At 40.6% G+C, this 22,019-nt stretch overlaps 1 protein-coding gene across 6 annotated transcripts in view; it reads right to left on the reverse strand.

Annotated features, from left to right (window-relative positions):
- The window catches only part of NRG3 (neuregulin 3), a 930,932-nt gene that overhangs the window by 195,408 nt on the left and 713,505 nt on the right, over window positions 1–22,019 (reverse strand). For all 6 annotated transcript variants that reach the window (XM_010984086.3, XM_031461039.2, XM_031461042.2 and 3 more), the window contains exon 3: window positions 11,408–11,481. In XM_010984086.3, the coding sequence (XP_010982388.3) occupies window positions 11,408–11,481 (74 nt within the window). The remainder of the gene's footprint in view (window positions 1–11,407; window positions 11,482–22,019) is intronic.

A 22,019-nucleotide genomic window follows, 5' to 3' on the forward strand; every position in this document is an offset into this window, starting at 1 on the left:
CTTATGGTAGCTCACAGAGAAAAAAATGTGACAATGAATATATATATATGTTCATGTATAACTGAAAAATTGTGCTCTACACTGGAATTTGACACAACATTGTAAAATGATTATAAATCAATAAAAAATGTTAAAAAAAATAGCTCTCTCAAGGAAAGGAGGGTGGTGGGCGTGCAGCTTGGCACAGCACTGGTCATCTCTCAGCATCAGTCTCCTATAAAACACCTTCCAAAGAAACAATTCTGCTACTTGTTCTGCTATTTGTGCTGCTGTGTGCAGAATGTGCAGAAGTAGATGCATTTAGGAAAGTTTTATTAACACAGGTGAAAATCGTTGCTTCCTTTCCCCTGTATTTTGTAGAAGGCATTGATAACTCTCTTGTTATCATGTTATTAGATGTAATTGAAATTTACCCAAAATAGATTATGAAGAGGAAGCACCAACAGCTACAAGCAAGGTAATCTCAGATGCCCTGTATACCCTTGAGTAAAGGCCAATGTAGTCTCAGGTTACTGTTTCTTTGCTTCTAATCTTCAGGTGCTTTTGGCAAAATTCTCCAACACCTTTCTTTCAATTCTTCCTTATACTCACTCACAGCATACCATCTGGAAACTTTCAAATAAAAAAGGCCACTGGAATACTTACTAAAGGTTATCCCCTCATAGAGTTTCAATGAAAATGACAATAAATTATGGATATTTGAAGGAAGCTACAATAATATATAAATCTGTGGTGTGGAGGTGCCATCCTTGTGCATGAGTAACAAGCCAAGTACGAGAAATAGAGAAATAAACTGCAAAATATTGTGTATATAAAATTAAACTGTATTGAAGAGTGAACAGAATCGGGATACCACAACTTATCTGAGTAGTAAGAATCCTATTAAGACCCTCAAATCAGACAGGGTGGGGGAAGTGCAGTGGGGGAGGGGTAGAACCCCAGCAGCCATCCTAAGCTGAGGCCTGGGGGAACGGGTAGCTCCCGTGCTTCTCAACTCCCCGCCCACACCCACCGCGGGTGCAGGTGCCCTGCAGGCAGAGAGGAGAGCACGGGTAGGATTTCCTGTTCAGGGAGTCAGGTGCGAGCCGAGTGGAAACCTTGAAGCAGCAAACTCTTGATTATCACGAAGAACATACAGCATCACCGCAGGTCATGCTCACTCACCTCGTGGTGGGACTCCCTCACCTGCCTGGCTTTGAGGCTGCCCTTCCTGCCAGGGGCTGAAGTGGCAACCGGAAAATAAAACTAGAAAAAACCAGATTGGGTTCTCCCTCCTTCATCCTGGCCCACAATTATGTACAGGGACCCATGCACAATGTCAGAAGACGCCTGGAATTCCAATACAGCGGAGAGTCTGAAAAGTCACGCAGAAAGATAATGATGCTCAAAGAAGGGGACCAACATGAGGAATCGTAATGATTATAACTCTGTGGGGAAGACTTACTGTCAACGTTTGAAACTGTTTCTTCATTTTTCATATTTAGACTTCAAAACCCATGGTGTCCAAATTCCAGCCCTACCATTTACATAAAGAGTATCCTTAAGCAAACAATTTTATTTCTATTTGCCTCAATTTCTTCATCATTAAAATGAGAGGCTTTATTGCACTTTCTTCACAGGACTGTATGAAGATTATCTGTAAAATGCTTAGAACAGTGCAAGGCACGCAGAAAGCACCCAAATTTTTTTTTTAATTGTCATTCTTTAAATAATTATTACGTTAATAAATGTGTATTGTAGAAAATTAAGAAAATACTGACAAGAAAAATTATGTGTAATCTTGCCACATTTTGCAATGCATGGCCTTTAAATTATTTTAAAATCACACATATTAAGTGTAAACATACAAATTTGGGTGACCATGTCGTCCTGCTTCACATTTTTGGGGGGGGGGTCACTGTAATTATTCATATCTCTGCCTTTCACTCTCTAAGTATCCAGGGTTAGACGGTAAGTTATGTGGTCATCCTATCCACACTATATACACACTGTATACATCACACAAGGGCTGTTTTTCAAAACATTAGATGCTGTTCTAAAATAGTACGTGTAACAAGTTCTACACAGTACATGGCTGAACCATGTTTATTTAATCAAACCACTGTATTTTCTAAAAACAAGAAAAATATATGGAAATAACGCTACCTAATATAAGATGTATTATAAATTTCTTATGATATCTCTATCTGTAGATGGAAAGTCCACAGATAGCACTAAATATGTGTAATTATGGAGCATATGATTTTTATATCAATGAAGAAACATCAGATTATTCAACATATTCTATTAGAATTATTCAACTCTTTTTAAAAAAAAATTGTTCCTAACAAACTATATACTATAACTATACATGTATATATGATAATTCATAATAAATTAGATACATAATAAAAATTTTAATAGCTAAATTAGTAATATATGTATTTCATTTTATGAAGAAGCCAAAGTATTAACACATTGAACTATTTTTTTAAATAACTGATAGATTTAATTACATAAAAGACAAAACTTCTTTATGCTTCAAAAAATACCATAAATAATAAATTAAGAGCAAACTGGAAAAATCACAATATATATGATAGTGCATAGTTTGTCATCCTCAAAATAACAAACCCTTTTAAAAGACAAAAATCACAAGATTTGAAAGTGAGCAAAAGAAAAGAATTAAAAATTCACAAAAGTAGAAATAGAATCAATCAATACCCAAATAAAAAAATACTCAATTTTGCTGGTAATCAAGAAATTTTATTTTAAGTATTGGTGAGATAAAATTTTCCCTATAAAATTAGCAACTAAAAATACTATTCCATTCTAGTGAAAGAAAAAGTAAAATCAACTCTTACTCTGTGCTCATGGAAATGTTAATTAATATAACTCTTCTGGAGGCAAAATTATCATAGTGTCTTAAAAGTTTAGAGATTTATCCCTAAGGAATAATCTGTACTTCAAGCTAGAGACATATGCGTAATTCTTGTCAATCACTGCCATCATGAAAAATTGGAAACACACTAAATGATCTAGCACAGATGCTTGGTAAAATAATTTATATTATGTGTCTATAATGTTATGTTCTTTAAAATACTAGTTCAGCAGAATATAAGATTACAAAATGCTGTGGAAAAAGAGCCACGACATATTAAGTGGAGAAAAAAAGAGGTTATAAAATATGTATAGAATGATCATAACTTTGTAATGAGAACGAGTATGTTATGTAACAAGATGTTAGCATTTAGTTCTTCAAATCTTAGCTTTAATTAAGGTGTCAACATCATGGATAATAGATAATGGAGAGGGAGACAAATCAGAATTTATAAAGGAAATAGATCACCTAGAACCATTCCGTAAAACTTGATCTACCTCTTTGACTCTGAAAATATAAACTGGGCAGGAGAAGAAGCCATCTTGGTCCTAGAAGCCTGGTGACAGAGGTGTCTGAACGGCGTGTTCTCCAGGGCGTGTTAGGACAACAGGTGGACTAGCAGGTCCTGTGGACCAGATGTGGGCTGCACACAAGAGAGGCTGGCCAGCGTCTGTCCTAAGACCAGCTCAAGAGGTCCCTGAGCAGACGAGAGGACAGCCCATCATCATCCCCAGGTGGACTGGACCCCCAGCAAGCCAGGGTTAAATTAGCGGAAGTATTCATTAACAGCCCGGGGAGACAGAGCACAGCAGGGCAGCTGTGGGAGGCAAAGACAGCTCCTCTCTGGCCCCCTAAGCCCTGCTTTCAATATAGTGGTTGATCCTGAACACATAATATATTCCACATAAAAATTTTAGAACAGTTAGAATGCTCTGACCTAAAATGATTATCAGTGGTTATCTCTGAGTGGTATGATCATGAGCAATTTTTTTGCTTGCAAATATATTCATCTATCTAGTGTTCCAGAAATGGTGTGTGTTTACATATTTAATTGGAAGAAGTTAGGTGTTTGGTACAGGTTAAATGGATAAAAGATATTAGCAACTGATTGTTTTTAAAACACCATAGATCTGACAGAATAGATGGACTTTATAAGATTCGTAGAGACGTTATCAAAATCTGATCATTCTGTTACTCCTCTTCCAAGGCCAGAAAAATGGTAATAAGAGTGGCAGAGTTTACATATTAGTCCATTCTGCTAATAATGTTTTTATGGCTAATGAAAAGGCAGAGTAATGTAGGAAACTTCAGTATTCAGAGCAAATTTCTTTGTGGAAGACAATCCCTCTTATCAGTAAGGATTAATGGACCAAGAGCAAGTGGTGATCAGTTTATGCTTTGTGCCCTCAAGAATCTTCTGTTTCTCCGTCTTATTTATTAACAGAAAAATTTCCCACCCAGAACCATGTAGCACACCTCGGTAGAGAGTCCTTCACACTCTAGTCTGAATGATACTTGTAACGATGGGCAGTGTGCAGCCTGAGCAACAGTACACAGCCACAGTGCCTCATGTGAAGAGCTCACTGCAAAGCTCCTTCCTACATAAGCCTTTCCTGAGCAACTCAGATCTCTCCAATTTATGTGAGTTTTATTGTCCCTATTTTTATGACAGTTCCTTAAACTGTCTTGTCTTTTATGTGTGTTCTTATTTGTACTTGTTTGTACATTTTTTTCTTGCCTCTATGCAACTGGAGATATTTGAGGTCAGGTAACAGTCTCATGCAGTAACACCATGTAGTTATAAAGGCAATAATAACTCAAATTTTTTTAAAAAACAACAATAATGATAATAATAGATGATAATTTTTGAGCTTTCATGATGTGCCAAGCACAAAGTGCTGTGAATGGGTTATTTTATTTAATCCTAATGATAGCTGTATGCATTAGAGACAATTAACAGTTTATTTTATAAAGATGAAAACCAGAACCCATCAAGGTTAAGCAATTTGTCCCATGTCAAATTATTAGTAAGATTTTGAATGGATGAGTGAAAAAAGAAATTTTTATGTCTTGCAAACAGCACACTCTTTGGAGCCTATAATTCAATTTAAGTAAATGCAGTTTACTAGACTATGAGTTTATTGATGGCAGGATCCTTAATTATTACTGTTTGAACCCACAGCATGGTGTACGTTATATGTGCTTAATTACTTAGGGGACAAATGAGTGAATGAATAAAAAGATAGATTATTTCAGCTGTGCATGTGACCCCACTTCTGAATGTTTTGCAGGGACGGCCTGCTCTGTACTGAGGGTGGTTTTCTTCTTTTGCCGGGTGACTAGGGTACCTGGGGAATTCTCCTACAGATAAAGAAACCGAGACTAAACTACACAGTGACTCCCCCAAGGCCACACTGCTAAGAGCAAGTGGTCACAGGATTAGAACCCAGATCTTTTAACTCCTAATTCAGAGCACCTTTTGTTACCCGCTTCCATCAAATAGCTGACACACTTAACACATATCTGTATACTATGTGAAATCAGGAAAGGCAAGTGGGCAGAGCATGGGTCTCTGAGAAATTCCCCGTTTACACTCTTTAAGGAAACCTGCATCTGCTCAGTCAACTCCTGGGCTTCCAGGCCCTGCACTGATTCTTGGAGCCTCTCCCCAGTTTCCTTCTCTCTCTCACGGTGCCACGAATGGCAAAGGAGCACCACTTTGCCCTGAGCTGACTCGACTGGGCCCTGGGTAAGGGATGGCCCAGCTAGTTGGCTTCCTGGTACCCAGGAAGGAGACCGATCACGCTCAGACCTGACGAGTTAGGTGTCCCTGCAAACTGTTCGGAAGTGGGCTCTGTGGACTGGTTCACTGCCTGGTGTTCCCTCTGGGGCTCCAACCACGTGTCATGGCAAATTTATTTTTTGGATTCACGAAGTGATTATTCCTGAGAAGCTGGGGGTACACAAGCCTGGTCTGGAGTGATGGAAAGTCTAAAATCCCATATCACCTTTTCACGCTAGCCTTCCCCTGAACCACGCCCAGACATATTCCTGGCATCTTACAGGGCACTCTGAGAGCAAAGCCTGGTTTCTAAGATCCAAATAAACCAAAGTGTGAATGTGAGACAGTACGATGAAAGTAACCAGGTGAAGCCAACGATGGAGTCACTCACGTTACGCCTCACATCAACAAACCCAAACCTACCTGAGTTTCTGTGCTCAGCTCTCCCAGAAAAGAAAGGCTTAGGTTAACCAATCAGCTTGCCTGCTCAGCACAAGTTACCTGACTTTCCTTTGCTTCATATGAGTAGTGTGACGCTGCTTTAACCTACAGCAAACACTCAGTATAACCTCCCTGTTCTTGTTCTCTTTGGCCTGAAAGAATCTTTTACCTTGTACAGCTCTTCAGAGCTCCTTTCTATCTGCTGGATGGGATGCTGGCTGATTCATGAATTGCTGAAAAGACGTCTGCTAGGTCAGTAAACTGTCTGTGGAAAACTTTCTCTTAATGGTTTATACAGGCTAGAGCTAGAAGTAATCCTCCATCCTCCCACAGCGGAGACTAAACGACTCTGAGAGTTTAAGCTGTACAAGCCCCACGCCAAACTCAGGCGTGCAGGTTTGTCACTTGTCCCCGTCCCTGGGGATACTGGGTGTTAGAGGCTGCAGTGGAGAGGAAGGCACAGTGAGGACCAGAAGTGAGGGGGGAAGAGGACCCTCACTGCAGAGGGGCATCCTCTCCACACCGCGTTGTTCTTTGATTCTGCTCTGAATCCCTTCTCTGGAGCTGCTTTCTGTCTTCCACTGGCCAGTGATGAGACCAGATCTTGGTGATAACTCAGGTTGGCAGGTGCGCCTAAGTAGGGAGACCCAGGACAATATTTGTTGATACTTTGGCCCGTTCACGGTTCTTCAGTTCCACTGAGCTCTGCTTCAAGGCTAGAGATGGTACATGGCCTGGGTGGGTACGGAAGATAAGAGAAAACAGGACAGGAGTCTATGGGTGATCCTGTGTTTGTGAGGAAAATGGACTGATTCCAAAGGAATTACATTAGAAATTATCAAAAAGATTGCGTGGCCTCCTGGGAGTTGACTGTGGCTGTCTCTGTGCTGGCAGCAGCAGGAGGCAGGGCGCAGGAATGCTGGCTCCTCTACAGAAGGTCACGTCCTCTTAGTCTTGACCAGTCTGTTCCTCTCACCCTCTTCCTTCTGAATCCCTGCTTCCCATTCATCCTGGTGATCAGAATGTGTCTTCCGTACATCAAATCCACATGAGGCTTTGAGTAACCTGAACACGTGTTGTATTTTTTCGAAAACTGACCAAGCCACTGCACAAGCTTGATTCCCATGTGTATTCAAGTCTTCCTGAGTGAAGTCAATTACAGATTCTTGGTCAGTTTTGAAATAACAGGTCTGAGGACCCAGCCTGGGGCCACAGTAAAGACACTAGTCCTACCAGCCTTTGAGCCTCTCACAGTGACATTCTGGCTTTTCCCTAAATGCATGTAATTTGAGGTTTTATTATTATCATTAGTTTAAATTAACTGACAAAGGTGCACATTTCTGATCAATTCTGCATGACCCAGGGGAGAATAAAACAGCACAGCCTTCTATCCCCCACTCCTTGGGATTTCATGAAATAAAGCATGCATTCGGGAAATAGGGAGAGAGGGAAGGCAGAAGGGAGAGAGAGAAGGAAAGAGAGGGAGGAGGGAAAGCAGGGGGAGCGTGTTGGCAGGAAGCTTATTTCCAGAGCAGAGAGTCATTCCAAGATATCATGAGCAGCAAATTAAACGATTCTTCAGCAAGAATTTTGACAAGAAAATTTCATTAGGGGTTTAAATCTCTACGGAAGCTCAAGTTGCTGCATTAAGATATGAAACTTGTGCAAATGTTGCTCCTTAGAATAATGTGTGCTGCAGGTCATTGAGTTCCCATCTGCGAAATTTAGAGTGATAAATGTCATACTGAAAATAACCAGAGGAGGGAGGGGCCGAGGGAAGGAAGGGAAGAGCCCTGCTTTGGGGAGCTCAGGCCCTGGAGTCAATTTGGATTGGAAGTTAGACTCCAGCATTAGTTAGCTGTGTGACCTTGAGCAAGTTTATTTCACATCTCTGAGGCCTGATCTCCTCATCTGTAAAATGCGGGCAACTGCCGGTCACTCTGCTAGACGATGATTGTGAGGGTATAATGAGAAAATCCAAACCACAGCAAACTCTAAACACATATTAGTACGATTATGATGGTGAGCGAAGGAAGTGGACCAATGTTTACCTGGCACTGACCTCTTGTCCATCTTGGTGATTGGTACCCATGGGTGTTAATATTACTGGCATTATTCAGGTGCAAAGCCTGTGGTTCAGGAGCCTCATATGTCTGCCAAGGTCACAGAGGAGTACATGTTTCCACCAGAATCACACCCATGCTTTGGCGTCTACATGATTTTTCCCCTCATTGGCCCTGGGGGCCTCAGAGCCTGAATCCTGCTTACACATCTTTGTACTAACAGAAGCTGATCAGTTAGATGGCCCTTGGTGGGTCCTCAGAAAACACCCGGGGAATGAATTAATGATTGCATAAGTAAATGGATGCATGAGTGGATGAATGGGGGATAAACTGTGACTCAGGGACTCATCCATATGTTTCTCAATTTTTTTTTTTTTTAATTTCAAGGCCTTCTGGAATTTTGATTCATACAATGATTTGTCATTTTACAGATAACAGGAGAAAAAGGAAAAAAATCCCATATACTTCCATAACCTCAAAACTTCAAGTCAACTTTTAGCATTTTAGTGCATGTTTATTTCCCACCTTTGGACCAAAGGATGTTCTTATTGTAGCCTTAAATGAAAATAACTTTCTATCTTGCTGTTTCACATCAGAGGACTATTTCCTACAGCTATGATTATAATGAGAATTTACTAGAACGTGGTAAGTGTGCCATATGATGTTTCATTTAAACATAATCCCATGGTTTTTCATAATAAATATTGTTGCACTAGATATTTTGATGGATGTTAAGACCAAGGTTTTCAGGGTTAGTGATTCTGATCACAGATTATTTTTCTTTGAGGAGCACACAGTCCTTATAGCGGGCCTTGCCCTCAAATTTTGCAGTGATGGACTACTATATTCAGTTGAATGGCAAAGGTTGATTAGGTTGTATAAAGAGAGATTATTTTACCCATTTTGTACCAAATGCAAGCTCTGCTCCAGGACCCCATACTGTATAGCTATTCCACAGCTATACATGAAGGGAAAATGGAAGGAAGGAAGGAAGGAAGGAAGAAGCGAAAAAAGGAAAGAAGGAAGAAATGAACAAACGAATGAATGAAAAAAGGAAGGGAGGAGAGAACCGGGGGAGGGTGAGAGGGAAGCATTAAAAAAAAGAAAATAATGAAAAGAGAGACAAAGGGACAATAAAAAGGAAGGAAAGAGAAGGACGAGAAAGAAAAGAAAAAAAAAAAGAAGGAAACTAAGTACATCAAAGTGAATAAAAAGAAAAAGACAAAGGAGAAAGAGAGAAATCAGCAAACTATTCTTCTACATAAGTTTCTAATATTCTAAATACATGTCTGTAGCTGCTACAGCAGGCAGATAGCTAGATATGAGCAGAGAAAGGGGGACACAGACCAAATGGCAGGAATCGGGCAGAAAGGAGGGGCACAAGCCAAACGCAGGAAACCACACATCACGGAAGCACCAGGGGTCCCTGGGCAGAGAAAGAAAAGCAGGAACCTTTGGGCTGATAAGGGACCACACCTTTTAGGGTGATGAGTGGCCTGGAGAGGAACAAAGAAAGGTGAGAAAAGGCAGGAATTTCCAGTGTCCGAATGTAACCTTTTGCTCATTATGCCCTCATTTCAATAAAATTAGCCTTGCAGATCAGAAGTACCCATCATGTACGATGACATGACAATTCTGATCCAGACTAAATAAGGACAAAAATCCCTTCTCCCTTTGGGAAGGTGGAGTTGGGATGATAATCAGGGAATACGACCCCAAACTCTTCCTTCCCCAATGAATATTCTGCCCATTCATTTTTACACCCTATGTAGCTAATTTGCCAAAGAAACACTCACCTGAGCCTGCCCGCTCTCCCCCTCAAGAGTGTACTATCCATCCTTTAATAAATCCTCACTTTACTTTTTTTTAGCCACTGCATCTTGTCTCTGAATTCTTTTTGGGACAGGACAAGAACCCGGAACACAGGTTGCATCTACCAGCCACATAGTCACAGCCACACGTTTTAGACACCAGTATAGCCAGTGGCCAAAATCACAAGATAAAAAAGACACAGTACACTACAGTAACTGCCTCCTCTAGGGGTAAGTCCCAGTGACCAGTGCCTCACATTTCAGAGAACAGAGATTGTCCGTGTCTAGCTTGGCGGCTGGTTTTTAGGCAACCATCGCTTTTCTCAAGGAGGAAGAGCTAAATTTGCCAAGAAAAGAGTAGTTAATGCTGTGTGGTGGTTTGCCTTTCCAAGCTAAAACACAAGCAATTAAATTAAACAAAATTTTTCCTTTTTTAAAAATGTTACATTTACTTAAAGAAATGTACGTAGAAATTCAGGGGGAAAATAAAAATAGGCATTTTGAAAAGATGTCAAAAGATGGCTAAACATGTTCATTACGCAGCTACACGCACACTCACAGACACGGCAACCTCTGGCTGTCGTGAATACACGGTATTTTGCTCAAGTTTACATTTTGCATGTTTGGTACTCAGAAAACCGTGACAGTGCCTTTCTGATTTGGAAATGCCTGCCATTATCTTCGCTGGACTAAATTGCTGATTCAATAAAAGTCCCCTTTCCTCAGTGGCGATTCGATCGTAGCATCATTGAAAGAACGGATTATTTACAGATAAAGCAAAAATTTCACGTTTGACCAGAATTGAGCATACTGGTATAGAATATTACTTTGTTTTCCATATAGAGACAGAACCTAATGAGTGGCAATATTTCCTCATGGCAAATTGTCTTCTTCCATGAACAGAAAAAAAATTTTGTCATTGGTACGGTAATCGCTGATACGCGAATAGTGTTGCTAAACATGCGGTTTTCAGTTTGTTTGAAAACGTTTTATGTAATTTTATATGCGTATTTCCTTACTTTAGTAAGGAAAAGTTGAATAGGTTTAATATTTTCACAAATTACCAACCAGAGGGTAAGAAGCAATAATGACACTGTAGTTTCCATAATGCTCTTTTTGGATAAACGATAAGCTTTTCAGTGTCTATGTCCTTGCTTTCATAACGGAGGGGTAGTAGGGGGAGAATGAAAGTGAAGGGAGCAGGATTTGCTGGAGTTCCCAGCGGAAGGTAGTGGCGGAAATGAATCTGGACACCAGGCACCATCACTGGAGATGACCTAGACCTCACAGACAGGGTTCTGAGCAAACTTTGCACATGAGCATCTGTCCCCAGCTCCCACCCTTGGCAGCGTTCAGAGACACAAAACTGAGATACAGCTGTCAGGGAGTCAGTGACTGTGGCTCGGAGTTTGCTACTGCGTTAGAGAGAGAAGAAAAATGCTTGACCTACTTGGATCCGATAAGATGGAATCAGTTTTCGGCAGAAATTGATCACAACGGACTCCTTGGTAGCCTTCTTTGCACCTGAGGAAAGGGGATAAACGACAAACATACGCATGTGGTTGTGAAAGATTCAAGGCTTCAACAAGCAACAAAATAGCCACCAATTACATCAACATGACAATAGTACATTCATGCTTCTGCATTTCTTGGTTCAGTCTAACATTGACAGTTCGATTTTAGGGTCTGCATCTGTGCAAGAAAACAGCACCACTTTGCTTTTACAGTTTCATATGTAATATCTAAGGAGCAAATTGAATAGCAATTGAAGATGCCCCTCATAGCAACCTGAATCACGGTTACCCTCATATTATAATTCTGGACTATTCTTTATGCAACCCACTGGCCTCTAAAAGGCTGCAAATGCCCTTTCAGAAGCATCATATTGCGAGGCTTATATTTCTAATAAAAGTCATTTTCTAATATAATGGATCAAATATTATCAGTAGATTCGGGCTATTGTTTATTTTCTTCATGTTTTATTTGTTTGTTCATTTGCTACTTTAACTGGGTGTTGTGGTTGTTGTTAACTTAGCTGCTGGGCCAGAAGTAACAGCATTTATTTCGGATCTGGCAAGATTTGAAAGGCATCTATCTCTACGTACAAGGTCTCAATGCATTCTCTCTAAATTCACGTTTTTTTTTTCCTCTCCCCATTTTTCTCTTTTCTATTCAGCCAACAGGTGCAAAGTGCAGGCCTCTCTGCGAGGCGCTGTACAAGGCAGCTGTCCTGGGGCCGGCACAATTGGGAGCGGGGAATTTGCCTGGAAGCCCCTGCAATGAGACCCAGTCCGCGGTCCTCGCCCAGCTCGCTCAGTCAGGGCAGCTTGGCCGCCTCGGACAGCATCAGCTCGTCAGCTGGGAGTTCAAGGGACACCTACAGCTGAGGCCCCACATGCTTGCCTGGGAACAGCCTCTGTAAGGGGTGGGGGTGGCATTTAGTGCGTCGGCTGGAAGCTTAATCTGTCACGCTCGAGCTAAGCAGGGAAGCATCTATTGTTGCTTGTGGGATGAATCTGTCCTACTTACCGAGGAGGAAATTGTGCTGCTGGCATAAAAATCAGATTTAAAAACAAAAAAAAACCCAATCTGCTAGTTGTTAGAAATCTATGAAATCGACAAAGGAATTCAAAAAGACCATTCTGTCGGAGACAGGAGCTGTGGCGTCTTTCCTTAGAGCATGCTTTGTTTTCTGAGGATAATAAACTCTTAGATAAGGTCTATTGCAACAGTGAAAGGCACCCAGGTAATTTTTCTCCCTTTCATTGTGAGCCAAATTGGAATTCAGGTAATAGGGCAGGCTCTCGTTAGCACTTTTTAAGCTTGGCACTCTGGAGCATACCTGGCAATTTTCTTCATAGACTGAGAACAATGACTTCTGATATATGGGCACCCCAAATACCCAACAGGCTATTGAGAGAATTTGTTTAAACAGCCACATATTTTCATAACTTTTTTTTTAATTCATTTATCGCACTTGAAATAAAGCAGGCATGTCACCGCTTCCATAATGGTACAAAGTCAGACAGTGCTTAAGACTGAAGCGCACTTGTGATGAAGCAATAAATCCTTGTTCTCTGAAAGCTGTCCTAATGTTGTTAGCTTGCCTTTATTCAGAACAACCTGAACCACAGTGTTTTGTTAGTTTTCATTCTCCCGTAACGATGTTGGGAGCTGGGTGTGTGCTATGGCACACGTTCACCTCTGAGGCTTATATTTTCCAACCTGTGGGGGAGATTTTAAGCACACATCACTCTTTGTATCTTCATTTAATATGAAGATGGTATCCAAGGGAGATAACGGCTTTGAAAGGGAAGTGTTTTTGTTTTTGTTTTTTTTTAATTTTGTTTTGCTTTCTAAGGGGTTTTCATCACTTAAAATGCATTATTCCGTTTGTGTGTGGAAAAGAAAAGAAGGAAAGATGTCTGAAATGTCTCTAGTCTTAAACTGATTTTCCGTGACTTGGAGCCCACTCTGAAGTGTTCAGGCCTCCTGGGGTACCAGGAAAATTGCACAGCGAGTGCCTCCATTCTGCCTTCATACCTGTGTGCTGCAGATAATAAAGTGTGATGATGTTGGAGAAGCCCCGCCCAGCGAGGAAACCTGCCCAGGGCTACGTGACGGAATGGGCAGCACGACCCGCTCCTCGGTTCAGGTGGCGGTGTCTCTGCTAATTGACGCTGGGTTTTAAGAACGACACATTAAAATTTCCATTTAAACAATCACACGCGTCACCTCAATAAGTTCAAACCCACCCAAATGTGAAGACAGAATGTGGCCAGCAGGTAAAGCCAATGAGATGGGTTGACTTCATGATGCTGCTAACGACAGTAAAGAAAAAAAAGTCGCAGGATGCACTTCCATGGGCTGGATGCAGTTTGGCAGACTTTCTGACAGTGGGATAAGCCGTGCATCTTTGGGAAATATCACTGCATGTTTGTTTTGGTTTTGGTTAGTTTGGGGGGCATTTTGAGACTGCTTTTCCTTGTTTTTTTAAGATACTAAAATTTTAAAGATTTAAAATTTAGAATTTAAGATTTTAAAATTAAAAAAACGTTATGAACATATGTGGCTGCTTAAATTCTCTTTGAGCTCATTTTTGAAAGATACAGGTATAAGAAAAAGAGAAATTCATATAATAGTTCTGTTTGTTCACCTTAATAAAGCATGACAGAATTAATAAAACTTTAGAAGTACCTGTGTAGTCTTTAATGGTATGTCCATGGGTAAAAAAAAAGCATAAATCTTGCCTTGAACAGGTTAATATTCTATCCTTTTTCTACTCTTCATTGCTTTCAGAGCTCCACTGAATTCGTCCACTGTCTTGTCTGAATTTCTTTATTACTGAGAAGCTGTACATCACAGCAGTTTTATTAAAAACGTCATCGGTCCCTCCCTGGTGGTTTTATAGGTAAGTTTTGATTCTTCAACTAGGTGGTCAAAGAGCAGGGAGCAGGCTTAGAACTGGAAATACAACCAAGGTGAGTGAAGTTGTATTAAAAAAAAACAAAAATAGGAGAAGGGTTATCAGCAGTAGGACAACCACAAAGCAAACTCAGTCTGCAAGAGCTAAGAAATTTTATTTTGAAAAAAAAAAAATTAGTCTTCAATTCTCTGTATTCATCTACTCTGAGGGGAAGGCGTTGTCACTTCAGAAATCGGTAAATTCTTAATCATGTTGTTGGTTTTGCTTCTTTCCAAATGTAAAAGGCAGTGGGGAAGGAGGAGTTGAGGAGACAATGCCCGAAGCAGGGTAGGGCAGGAGAGGGCTGAGGCGAGGACTGTGTTGGGTAACCCTGAGTAAGGGAGGTGGGACCCTGGCAGTGAAGAGGGGAGCAGAGAAATTGGAGACTCTGAGCCCAGTTGAAGTGTCAGCCAAGTGTCTCTCTTCTGGTGAGGCTCAGAGCCAAATCGCAAACCAGGTCCCTCCCTTTCTACAGGGACAGGGCCAGCTGTACAGTTTCAATTGCAGACCTCCCTCCCTCCCTCTTCTCCTTACAACCTTCTACCCTGGCCTTCACCACCCCCCTCCTTTGTTCAGCTGCACCTAAAATAACAAGACATCCCTTCCATTCATTTTTTTTCCCCTTCAACATTATCCTTGAAGAAAAGCCCCAATTTAGTGAAAGTTTTAAAAGGCAATCCTTGGGCAAAAGAGAAGAATATTGGCTAAGATGAGAAAACACAAAATGCATGGTGGTCGGCTCAAAGCTAATACTTGATTTGTCTAGTGTGTTGAAGCACAAGGAGTGAACCTAGCACTCAGCCTGGATGGGGAGAACCCCAAGAAAGAAAGTTTTTAAATGGTGGGCTCATTTGCTGATGTTTCCATGGAAACACACGTGCTTTGGCCAGCTAAGAGTGACTGCCGTGGCCGCTAGCCCACATCACTAACTTCAGACCACTCATCTCCTCTCTTACAAATACTCATATGCCAGTTTACTTCTTTGAGCTCATTTTCTGAATAAACAGCAACTAAATTAGAGCTAATCATGTTAATGACTTAGAGTGAAAAACGGAAGAACGCTCACTTCTGACCAACAGCCTCCCTACGTTCCCAGATTGTTCCTCCAATTCCCCCTCTTCCTCCTGCTAGGAGAGCACAGCAAAGCAAAACAAAGCAAACTAAAAAAACACACAACAGACTAAAGTTGGCAACATAATTCTGGAAGACAGAAGAAAAATTAGAGCCAGAGTTAGATATTTGGGAGTTGCATTTGAAGAGACAGAAGCTGAAGCTTGGAGGAGGAGAAATTAGATCTCCTGGTGGAGAGCATACTTGGTTTTGGGGACCACGGAACATTGTTCTCCTGGAACGACCAAAAACCATCCCACTGGAGGAGCCCGTACTACCCATCCTCTTAGTTGTCATCCGTTGATTCCCAGGTCACTGACTCATTCATGGAAGGTGCGGTCATTGCTTCACGTCCCTCTTCTCCATTCCTACTCTGTCTTCATTGTCACCATCTCCATTATCTACATGGATGGCCCAGCTGACACCCAGTGTCTTACCACATGTCTTCCACGTCTATATCATCATGATTAACTGTGCTGAGTTTATAACCTCCCTTCTCCTCTTGTGTCCGCACGGGTGTACTTTTGGCAACCCTTTTAACATCCCTGGTCCCCAGTTTCAACCCAAATAAAATGGAAATGGTACCGGGAAGGAGAAAAAAAAAAAACAAGCAAGCATGGATGGTTGATATTATATCCATGCATGTTGGCCATTTTTGTGCCACAGGACCCTCTACCTAGCATGTTTGCAGAGATGTACTTTACATAATTGATGGAGAGAAATGTATGAAAGGATAGAAAAATGTTTAAATGTTTGCTTCAGTCCCTGTGTAGGGTCTGGTCTCTGCATACGTTTTAGAGAAAGCATACATGCTTTCTTCTTGGAACTAGACTTTAGACATCAAATTTAAAGTAGCAGAAGTCAATTAACTTCACAAGAGAAATGGTGGCAACCCTGTATGGTTTGTTTCCTGACTGTGTCAACTTTTATTCATAGACAAAAAATGGCAATGACTCTTTGATGTTACAGAAAAGGAGACACTTTGTCAGTGATACACAAGACTGCCAATTTTTAAGAGGCCTATTAAAGGGTGATTTGATCAAAGAACAACGCTTCCAGGTATCCGTCTTTATCTCCTGCCAATTCTCCTCAGCCTCGGTGTCAGTCCTTGGTTGGGGAAAATGGGAAAATCATCAGGCACTTAACTACGTTTTAGAAGCAGGGTGGTTGGAGCACAGCCTAGTTTTAAATCCTGGGTAGGTTTGTACCAGCAGCATAGCCTTCCTCTGCTTTCTTTCCTTCATCTGTAAGATGGAGATAATAATAGTAGCTCCCCCTGAGAGTTATTATTATTAGGGAAAAAATGGTATAAAACCTATTGTTCATGGTAAGCACTCAAAAAACGTTAGTTTTTTAGAAAATATTCTTTGAATTTGGAATCCTCATCCCTGCTTTTCAAGTGAAGAAATGGTGGTTCAGAAAGGTTAAGGATCTTATTCCAAAATTACACAGCCAGTTAAGTAGTTGAATTAGATACAAACTCAGCTGGGGTTGACTTGCTTGATCTGTGTCAAGATCAAGTCCTTGCTTGATCCATGGCATTCTTCTGGAATTCTTCTGGAATTTTTCTGACATTCTTCATGGAAATTCAGTAGAGACTTCAATCACCATTCACCCAACTACCCTCCCCAAGATGAGTATTTAAAACTATGGCCCAAATATCATGAACTGAAGCCATGATTCATAGTAAGAATTAAAGACCTAGATTTATAAGTTATCAGCCAATCTCAAAATGTTCTTTAGCAAATCACATCACCAAGACTGGTCACTGATTTAAAGGCAAACTTCCTGAGCTTTCCGTTAATTTAAAAGGTAATCACCAACTATGAATAAGGATCGGAAGGTTCTTTAGGAGCACAATTAAAGAATGATAATGACATTTCTTGATTCCAGACCGTCCTCAGTGAAAAAAAAAATCGAAATAAAACAAACAAAAACACAGAGGATACTGTTTCAGCAAGGCGAGTAACTTGCCCGGCATTGAAGAGATGGGCAGTACTGGAACCAGAATCCCAAACCACGTCTCTATCTGAAAGCAAATGTGTGCTGGGTGGGCCAGAAACTTCCCTAAGTCTCTGCAGCTTAGTGTTATTGTCTTAAAAGCTGTCAATGATGTTAGAACAAATTCCCTTCCCTACCACTCACTGCTGAAGCTGAGATCCAGGTTCTGGTAGGGAGAATATGTGACAGTGATTAAATTGTTAGCTTTCTTTAGCTGAATATAGAATTTAATTAAGTGGCCTTATTTAAAAGGAGCACTAATTAAGACAGCAAGATCTTTAAGTTAACTAGTTGGCATTAAATGTACCCATAGCCTGGCTATAGGTTCAATCTTTCTAAAATCCTTTGAACCATAAAAGGAAGAATTTGGAGTTGGATTACTATTTAATTTTTTTCTTGGGTGGAAGGAGGTAGTTAGGTTTATTTATTTATTTGTTTTGACGGAGGTCCTGCAGATTGAACCCAGGACCTTGTGCATGTTAAGCACTCGCTCTACCACTGAGCTATACCTTCTTCCCGACTGGATTACTTTAAGTTGTGTAGTAACAGCTGCCTTTAAACTCACGAAGGTTCTCCAGTGTGTTATCAATAGCTTTCAAATATATCACAAATTCCATGGCTGAGGCAACTGTTGCTTATAATGTCACTCATCTTACAACTATGATTATTCTCCCTAATGAAGTTATATCTGTAATTTTCAGAAAACTTAGTTTGTTTTTTTTTCAATCTCTCTTTAGCAAAGTTCGAATTCAAAAGTAGATGGAGGCCAGCTACTTCATCATGAGACTGGTAATGATTTCAGAAGTGAATTTGAAAGCATCTGTCCAGATTCAGGAGGCATGCCGCATTCTGTTAATATTTGAGCCCTAAATACAAAAAGGGAAAGAATGATTTCAAGTCTGAGATGTTTAGAAAGAAATCACAAATGTGTGTTTACGCAAATATAAGTTCTTCTCAACCACGGGCAGAATACTAGGGACCTGTGTCTGGCACTCACTCATACACTTTATTGGGCAATTTTAGTATCAGCGAGACAAGGATCGATTTATGTCACCATTTTATTCCTATATATCATACATTTCACTTTTTGGCTAAGGAGTTCTCATGTCAGTCTGAATAAATGTTTTCGCCTTTATAGAAATCTCTGCCCCTATTTGGTCAAGAGCGTCACTTCAGCCTTACTACCTCATTAACAAAATTAAAACACGTCACATGGCGTGAAGGTACTACACAGCTTGGAGTAAATAGCAATATTATCCAGAGCAGCAAGATGGGCTGAAAAAGCCATTTTATCTAATTTAGCTTTGATTTTTATTGCATCTAAAAGGAAAAAAAAAAAAGAATCTCTTTTTAGGCTAAGAAGGTAAATTAAGAAGTAATCTATTGGGTCTCTTGAGGGAAGACTTCCCAAATTCAGTATCACCTTAGAGGTAGTAAAATAATAACTGCCTTTATCAAGAACAAAAAGGTTAGGGGGGAACAATGACAAGTGGAGGATAGATGGAATTTTGCTTCATCCATTCAAATGGAGAAATACTCTGTTATTAATTTCCTAGTATACACAAAATCTATCATGACAAATGTGACATTCTAGTTTTCAAGGGAGGCAGCTGGTTATGGCGGAAAAAGCATGTCCTATGGATGGAGGATGACCCCATAATTCTGCCACTTAGAAGTGTGACAGAAGTCTGTGACTAACCTCTCTGAGGTGTCCGTTGCTCATGTCTAAGTGGGATCACTGAGTCCTGATTTAAAGTGTGCTGTGCACACACACAGACACATGGACACAGGCACACACTGCCCCGTTCCAAATAAATATGGAGATTTTAGGCAGACAATTTAGGTTCTAACATTAAAGTCAGAGGAGAGTCATGCCTCTACTTCCATAGTTAATTGGAAGTTCCCATGACTGTCATTGATAATTTCCCAGCCAACAATGGCCCGGGATTTACTGTCACATCTACTCCCTATGATTCTCCCTTCTTAGTTTCCCTTAAGATGGCACCAAGGTTGAGAAATTTAGCCAATCAAAGACTTTCTCTGATGCTTTAACGTTCAACCATTAGTAGATTGCTTCACTTCTCTCTCTCTGCTTGCTTAGAATTAGAAGAGTCATGAACTCACACATCCAGACTGCTCGATGGAAGAAAAGTAACAACCCCACTCATCAGCTCAGAGTCTAGCAAGAAATACACACCTGAGCCAGAATAAAACATTCTAAACCTACCCAATGAGGTGGCTTGGGCAGCCATAATGAAGTATCATAGACGGGGTGGCTTAAACCACAGAAAAGCATTTTCTCACAGTTCTGAAGCATAGAGATTCAAGATCAAGGTGTCAGCAAGGTCTGTGTCTGCTGAGGGCTCCCTTGGGCAGATGGCTGTCTTCTCGCTGTTACCTCACATAGTGGAGAGGGAGAGAGACTGATCTGGATTCCCCAATCCTATCAGAACGGGACCCACCCATATGGTCACATTTAACCTCAATTACCTCCTGAAGACCCTATCTCCAGATGCAGTCACATTGGAGGTTAATGCATAAACTCACGAGTTCTCCAGAGACACAATTCAGTCCACAATGGTTACCCAGCTGGGTAATTTATGTCTATAGAATAGTGAAGACCTGAATTTAGATTCTCCTGTGTTTAGAGTTTCCAGATAAAATACAGAACACCCAGTGGTATCTGAATTTCAAATAAACAACATTTTTTTTTTTTTGCATCAGTGTGTCCCACATGTAATATCTGGGACATACTTATACTAAAATGTATAAATTATTTACCTGACATTTCAATTTAACTGGATGCCCTGTATTTCATTCTCTAGATCTGGCAATCGTGTTTCTATGAGAGTAAAAGCATCCGAACAGTCAGAGAAGTACGAACCATCCTCAGGTACACCTAGATTAAAGGTAATGTATAATATCTTTCCCATCACGCTCTCCTGTTCTGTTAAATCTAGCCATCTCTTGTTTTAAGGATAAAGAGTCTGGGCACATTATATTTATTTCTGTCAACTATACAAGGGGCATAATGAGCTCACAGAGTCCAGAGGAGGAGAATATGAATTCACTAGCTAGCTCTTCAATGGACAGAACACTGAAAGGCTGCTTCCAGAATGTGGGGACGATCAAATGAAGTAATGTTGTTTATAAACGTTAGGTGCAGATTTGTGACTTGATTTTGCGGATCTCTAGCTACGACTTTGCATGAATTCTGAATAAACTATAAGAGCATCCTGACCAGCAGCCCAAGCAAGACCAAAGGAAGAAAGAGAGCCCAGACTTCCTCCTTCATTAGGCAACTCATATGCTGTTGAATTTGAAAAGCAGGAAACGCAGATGTGCAACGTAGAGCAACGATGAGCTAAAATCAAAGACAAAACATAAGAAGAGACGCCACTGGAGGACTGTGGTGTCCTTTCTGAAATTCACTGCTCTCAGAAAAAGACGGTGAGAGAGTATGATATCGAAAAGGGATCAAAGAGGTCAGCCGTGTGGCTTGCTGGGGTAGTGTGGGTGATTCCCTGAAGCAAAGTGGTACACAGCTTGATGAGGAAGAGAGAAAAGAAAAGAAATCTGAGAGATAAATCTTAGTTTAAAGGCATCTTTATGATTGGCATTATAAAGGAGAGAGGGAGCTCATTAGCAAAGGAACTGATAAAACCACTCACAGCATGCTTCAAAAAGAAGTGGTAATAATTATTGCCTCTCTAAGAAAGGGGGCAAAATACCCACACAATGTCATTCACAAATCCGTTTGCAGACATCACAGAGCAGGCTGCAAAAAGTCCCATACCTTTCAGATTTAACTAAGTGAAGAGAGCAAAAAAAAAAAAAAAAAAAAAAAAGACAGTTCACATGCCTGGATCATAGAAAATTCTACATGAAACATGATTTTTTAAAAGCCATTTTAGAAACCCCTAGAGTTTGCTGAACTCTCATTCAACAGCCTAATTTTCTGTTTCTTCCAGGATATTGTACAATCCACTAACAGGGTGCAGCATTTCTGCCGGCTGAAGGAAGTGGGCAGCTTTGATCAGAATTCACAATAATATATCTCCCTTGTGTGATAAATGATTTACTGCTGAGGATAAATGGATATAATCTTTCATTATGCATGACATTCATCAGCAACAAGGAAGCTTTGGGCTGAATGGAAAGTGATTTCATATTAAAAGCCTCCTGCAACTCAGACTGCGATGAAAGTGCGGCCTTGCCTTGAAAAAATAAATGGCACAGGCTTGTAAGTTTAAGCGGATGCTCAGTCAGATGTAATCATTACCGTAAATTTGAAAATCTGTTAGGAGGAAACCGGGGAAATATATGGCTAGATCAACCTCAATTTTGCACAAAAAGCCCCATTTTAAACCATACTATCCTACTTACTGAAATGTGTCATTAAGTCCCAACTTTGAAAGCTGAGAGTAGTGATAGAACCAGGTGGGGGGAGAGAGCAGAGGTGGGGTGTTGTGTAAGTGACTTAAAT

The sequence above is a fragment of the Camelus dromedarius genome, chromosome 8, assembly GCF_036321535.1.
Source record: "Camelus dromedarius isolate mCamDro1 chromosome 8, mCamDro1.pat, whole genome shotgun sequence".
Taxonomy (NCBI): Eukaryota; Metazoa; Chordata; class Mammalia; order Artiodactyla; family Camelidae; genus Camelus; species Camelus dromedarius.